This window comes from Gadus chalcogrammus, chromosome 6, assembly GCF_026213295.1.
Source record: "Gadus chalcogrammus isolate NIFS_2021 chromosome 6, NIFS_Gcha_1.0, whole genome shotgun sequence".
In the NCBI taxonomy this organism is placed as follows: Eukaryota; Metazoa; Chordata; class Actinopteri; order Gadiformes; family Gadidae; genus Gadus; species Gadus chalcogrammus.
This window is the reverse complement of record NC_079417.1, coordinates 17,883,371-17,889,510: the sequence shown is the minus strand read 5'-3', so window position 1 is coordinate 17,889,510 and position 6,140 is coordinate 17,883,371. Positions and strand designations below refer to the sequence as shown.

The 6,140-nt window shown below is 49.9% G+C and overlaps 1 protein-coding gene across 1 annotated transcript in view; it reads left to right on the top strand.

Moving 5' to 3' along the window:
• Window positions 1-5,237, top strand: part of stc1 (stanniocalcin 1) — a 6,046-nt gene extending 809 nt beyond the window's left edge. The window contains exons 2-4 of the mRNA XM_056592936.1: window positions 1,496-1,638; window positions 2,065-2,276; window positions 3,967-5,237. Coding sequence (XP_056448911.1) covers window positions 1,496-1,638; window positions 2,065-2,276; window positions 3,967-4,288 — 677 coding nt within the window. The 3' untranslated portion in view covers window positions 4,289-5,237. The remainder of the gene's footprint in view (window positions 1-1,495; window positions 1,639-2,064; window positions 2,277-3,966) is intronic.
• Window positions 5,238-6,140: the final 903 nt, after the last annotated feature.

Genomic DNA, 6,140 nt, shown 5'->3' with positions numbered 1-6,140 from the left:
ACGCAGCTGAACACCAATCCGAGCCTCGTCTCCGGTAGAAGCCGGTTATCAGTTTTTGGGTCCCCGAGGCGGTGATTTGACCGTAGGGTATTTTATAGTCACCCGTTAACAGTTCGCATTAGGGAAACTCAGCTCACTCTTCTTTTCATTTGGCAAGCATGACTTTTCAAAGAGAGGCGCAGGATGGAGACGGGTCGCAGTCCAGCTTCCTCCGCGTGACACCGGAGAGGGCGTGTGTGCGCCTCACGCACGTGGCGTACTATGCCTTTCCGTTTGTAAAGTGTGCGTGTGTGTGTGTGTGTGTGTGTGTGTGTGTGTGTGTGTGTGTGTGTGTGTGTGTGTGTGTGTGTGTGTGTGTGTGTGTGTGTGTGTGTGTGTGTGTGTGTGTGTGTGTGTGCGCGTTTGTGTGGGTGGGAGCCTTTGGTTGTTTTAATCTAAATATCAGTTACAATTAAGAATGGTGATACAAAGGTCATTACCAAACTATTAGAAAAAAATCCTCATCCTTGAGAAAGTAGATAGAGAGTAAAAGAGAGAATGGTAGAGAGACAGGAGGGTGGGGGGGTCGTGGCGTGTGTTTCTGACTCTAGAGTGCAGTATTACCGTTCATATTTGGTGCACCCACAATGTTTATGCAGTATTGGTCTGTGGCCCTATTTCTTTATCTTATGAGTGTTTGACCAAAGCTGCAGTTTGTGTGTGTGTGTGTGTGTGTGTGTGTGTGTGTGTGTGTGTGTGTGTGTGTGTGTGTGTGTGTGTGTGTGTGTGTGTGTGTGTGTGTGTGTGTGTGTGTGTGTGTGTGTGTGTGTGTGTGTGTGTGTGTGTGTGTGCGTGTGTGTGAATGGGCATGTGCTTGTGTGTGGGTGATTGTATTGGCCTCCGTGCAGGCTCGTGTGTGTGTGCGTGTGTGTGTGTGTGTGTGTGTGTGTGTGTGTGTGTGTGTGTGTGTGTGTGTGTGTGTGTGTGTGTGTGTGTGTGTGTGTGTGTGTGTGTGTGTGTGTGTGTGTGTGTGTGCGTGTGCTTGTTAGTGTCTCTGTGTGTTTGCATGTGCTTATGTGTGCGTAAGTGAGTTTGGCCTTTGTGTGTGCTTGCATATGTGTGTGTGTGACCCACTTATTTTAAAGTTTTAAAGAGCCCACATACCATCACAGAGCCCAAAGGAACCACAATAATCTTTACTTGGTCACCTCATTGTTCGCCGATGTTAACAAGCCTAACGATGTAGCTGAAGGTCTGTCTCTGATTGGCCAATGAGCTGACGGTCTGTCTCTGATTGGCCGGTGGGCTGTCGGTATGTCTCTGTTTGATTGGCCGGTGGGCTGTCGGTCTGTCTCTGATTTGCCGGTGAGCTGTCGGGCTGTCTCTGATTGGCCGGTGGGCTGTCGGTCTGTCTCTGATTTGCCGGTGAGCTGTCGGGCTGTCTCTGATTGGCCGGTGGGCTGACGGTCCTCTCTGTTTTATTGGCCGGCGAGCTGACGTCCGTCTCCCTCCACAGCCGACGTGGCGCGGTGCCTCAGCGGCGCCCTTCAGGTGGGCTGCGGGGCCTTCGCCTGCCTGGAGAACTCCACCTGCGACACGGACGGCATGCACCACATCTGCAGGGCCTTCCTGTACAGCGCCGCCAAGCTCGACACGCAGGTACTCCTGGCGCTCCCCCCTCATGTGTTCATCCTTCTGAGGTCTCTGGGGACAGGACAGTGTGGATGAATGGGTTATATGGTGTGGATGAATGCCGTTATACATGGGGTATACAACAGTATGAAACCCCCCCCCCCCACCCCCAACATCTGCGTTAATGGTAATTCTAACAGAGTAAAGCTTGGACCTTAATGTTAATGCTTACAGGGTAAAGGTTTGACCTTCATGTTAATGCTAACAGGGTAAAGCTTTAATGTTAATGTTATGGGGAAAGCTCGGACCGTCATGGTAACGTTAACAGGTTTAAAGCTTTAACCTGAATGTTAACGTCAACAGGGTTAGGCTTTGACCGTGATGTTAATTCTAACAGGGTAAGGCTTTGACCTTCATGTTAATGCTAACAGTCCGTACGGCCCTTGTTTTCAGGGTAAAGCCTTTGTGAAGGAGAGTCTGAAGTGCATTGCTAACGGCATCACCTCCAAGGCCTTCTCCACCCTCCGCCGCTGCTCCACCTTCCAGAGGATGATCTCGGAGGTGCAGGAGGAGTGCTACAGCAAGCTGGACCTGTGCACCGTGGCCCGCACCAACCCTGACGCCATCGGAGAGGTGGCCCAGCTGCCCAGCCATTTCCCCAACAGGTCAGCTCCCGCATTCAACCATCACTAGCAGCACTAGGAGCATTTAACCATCACTAGCAGCACTAGGAGCATTTAACCATCACTAGCAGCACTAGGAGCATTTAACCATCACTAGCAGCACTAGGAGCATTTAACCATCACTAGCAGCACTAGGAGCATTTAACCATCACTAGCAGCACTAGGAGCATTTAACCATCACTAGCATCACTAGGAACATCTAACCATCACTAGCATCACTAGGAACATCTAACCATCACTAGCAGCCACCAGCAGTGACCGTGGACAGACTCCAGGTCTACTGCATAGTGCCTTTGAACATTCATCTAACATAGATGTATTCTGTTGTAGTACGAAACCCACGCACCCAGGGGAAACCAACCTAAACAAAATACAAACAAAGGCAGCAGTGCTAGCCACATGAATCGCTTTAAACTGGCAGCATGTGAACACCTTGTACTTTAACATAAAGATGAGGCTGTCCCAATGTGCAGTCCTGTGGGCTGGTTCCTATTATACTGGAACTGGGACCCTTTTGCCGGGAAAAAGGAAGGAAGTGATGCCAACGTCCCAAGGGCCCTAGTACATAAAGAGCTGATTTTAGCCCGTTCATAGCACTGTGTAGTGGGTTGGTATTATTAGTGCAATCAGAGGGGGTCCGTTTCCTCAGCGCTCTCCCTGCGGGAGCCAGTAGGCTGCTCCTACTTTCCCAGGAGGTCAACCAGGAGAAGGGCTTCCTGATTCTTACAGAGCCCCTTATAACACAATGGTGCACATCTGATATTAACATTGTTTAGACTCTTGGGGTGAATAAAGATTCATGGCACAATGAGCATGTAGGGGTGAGGCAACTTGCTCATGATTGGCCCAAGTAAGGCTGCAGGAATGGGGGATCGAACCTGGAACCTTTCAGAAGTGAGTCCCTATACCCGCTCCACTACCGTACACTATCCTGCCAGTCCCACATCCTCAGTACACTCGGCTGGAGGATGTGATGCAGTTCATGCTCCTTAGACTCTCTGAGTTACAGTCCAAGCTGCTGTCGCGTGTCATCATCCTGCTCCAGCGTTTCAGGTGTTTGAAAGCTGGCGTTGTTTCAGTGAGGCTCCACCTGTGAGGCTGAACGGTGTCTTCCATGTCTGAAAAAAATGAAATGCTGTCTGGCGGCATTTCAGCAGGTTGGGTGGGGGACACCGTGCTCATAGAAACAAAAAATGAGTGGCGTCACATGTTGACCACGTCAGAGCGCACGGAAACTATGCAGAAGTAATGACGGGAGGAGAATGTGACAATCGACTTAGTCTGTTAATCTAATTATCCAATTAGTAGAGGCGTGAGCAACTTGCTCATGATGACAAAACAGATTGTCTCATATAAGTAAAATAAACAAAGTGTTTTGTGTGTGTGTGTGTGTGTGTGTGTGTGTGTGCATGCTTGCGTGTGTGTATGCGTGCTTGTGTGCGTGCGTATGTATGTGCATGCGTGTGCATGCATGGGTGTGTGTATGTGCATGTGAATGTGTGTGTGTGTGTGTGTGTGTGTGTGTGTGCGTGCGTGCGTGCACATGTTTCTGTATGTGTGTGTGTGTGTGCGTGTGTGTGTGTGTGTGTGTGTGTGTGTGTGTGTGTGTGTGTGTGTGTGTGTGTGTGTGTGTGTGTGTGTGTGTGTGTGTGTGTGTGTGTGTGTGTGGCAGGTTCTATGGCCGGCTGCTCCAGAGCCTGATGGAGTGTGACGAGGACACGGTGGGCCGTGTGCGGGCCAGCATGGTGTCCCGGCTGGGCCCAGAGATGACCCTGCTGGTGCAGCTGCTGCAGAGCAAGGCCTGCCCGTCCACCAGCGCCGCCACCGCCTCCGTCTCCGTCTCCGCCGCCGCTGTGCCCACCGGGGTGGAGGGCCGCGGGGGCTGGCGCTGGGCCCAGGGGCCCCACATGTATAAGGTGCCCCCCAGCCTGCGGAGCAGGGATTCCGGCGCCGGGCACATCGGGAAGAAGCGCTCGGTCACCGACGGCTCCTAACCGCGTCCCCCTCGCCGCGCCGGGAGAACGCCTCCGATGAAGAGTCAGATCACGACGAAGAGCACAGACGACCGACTCCATCCCCCTCCCGCTGGACCGGACGTCAAAAGAAATATGTACCTCTACGAAACTCACCTTAAGCTGTTCACGTCGATATGGAAGTTAGATTGTTGTTGTATGTTATCTATCCTTTACGCTTTAGGCGCCATTGACTGTTCGCTACAACCTTTTCAACGCCGCCATTATGGATCCTGTGGCTGTTTTTACGTCTAGCAAAACAGTCCTGTTTCCTGTTCCTCCCCTCCCGGCCGCTCAGAGAGAAACCCCAGCAGAGGTCTCGTGGGACTAAGCACAAAGCAGCCCTACTGGTTCACACCTCTACTGCACCATGGGTCCATGGTTTGAAAAGCACACACATACACACACACACACAGAGACCATGCCATCATGCGTCTGTTCATCCAGAAAAGTGTGTCCCAGAAGAGCATTGTGTCCGTGTTTTGGATGTTTCTGATGAACCACCAAATAGTGTGCATGTGCTCTGGAAAATGAGCTTCATCTTCTGCCATCTCGCCTCGTATCCTCGGCACTAAGTCCTCCCCGACAGCTCCAGCCCTCTGGGGACATCGCTCTGAGGAGGGAGGTTGGTAGTGATGGAGTGGGGTGTGGGGGTTCACCATAATCTATGAAAGGTTACCTTAAAAACTGACCAAATAACCGACCAACTGCCCTAAATGCTATTCCTGAGATACCAAAATAGTGTAGAGCCATCGCACAACAGTTCTTGTTTTCTGAGGGCCGGATGAACTCCATGATCCTTGAGGGAAACACATCTCAGATCTTTCTTCAAGGACATGGACTGCCATCTCTCCTTCAGAAAAAAGCTGTCTTGCATGTGTCGCCTCCAGACCCTGCAGACTGCAGAAGACTGCAGCGCTCTACACTACACAAGGGACCATGTTGCTGGATCCTGTAACTGGTTTGATGATGAGGGTGTCCGTCCTACACACTGTTCTCCAGTGGGGGAAACGATGAGAATGACTATTTAAAAGCCTTGTTGGAATGATATTGATATTTATTTTCCTACAATATTATTTAATATTTTTTGGGTTTCTTTTGTGGCATTATAGTTATTTTTTTATTTTTACTTATTTCAATGATAGACATTTAAAGATGCAGTTATATCACAGCTCCATGTGAGGACATGAGCTCAATGTTAAAGAGGTTAGTGGACACTAAGTTGTGGCTGAACAGGACGTGCGTCATGACTCTGTGCTGGACATAGGGCGTCAGGTTGGCCATTCATGTCAGTTATCTCCATAAGTTGCAGGGAGGCCACCCCCAAAACAAACCATAGCTCAAACAAATACTGGTGCAAAATGACATCTTGGACCTTAATAATTGTATTGTATTTTCTGTGCCAAGATGTAAATCGGTGTTCAATAATACAACCCAAATGCATTCGGTCATAGCTAGCATGATGTAGACACAACACAATCACACAAGGGCCCTGGTAGTCTAATAATTGGAGTTCTGTGATGTTCATGTCTGAGGGCGTCCCCCTAACTAGCTCCTCCATTATGTCATTAAGCGTTAGCTGCAGTCACACGCTAATGTAGCGATGGAAACCTTCATGAGAGATATACAGAATAAAGTACATTAGTACCAGACATCACTGACTAACCAGTATTTCTTTCCTATTTTATCTCCAAACACAAAACGACCAAGCCATTCCAAGCACATCTGACCCTTAGTGACCTCGCCTGACTGGACTGTGGTTCCCAGCCTAGGCCTCCAGTGTTGATTGTACAAAAGGGGACAAAAGTGGGCCAGACTTCCTTTTTTCTTGCCA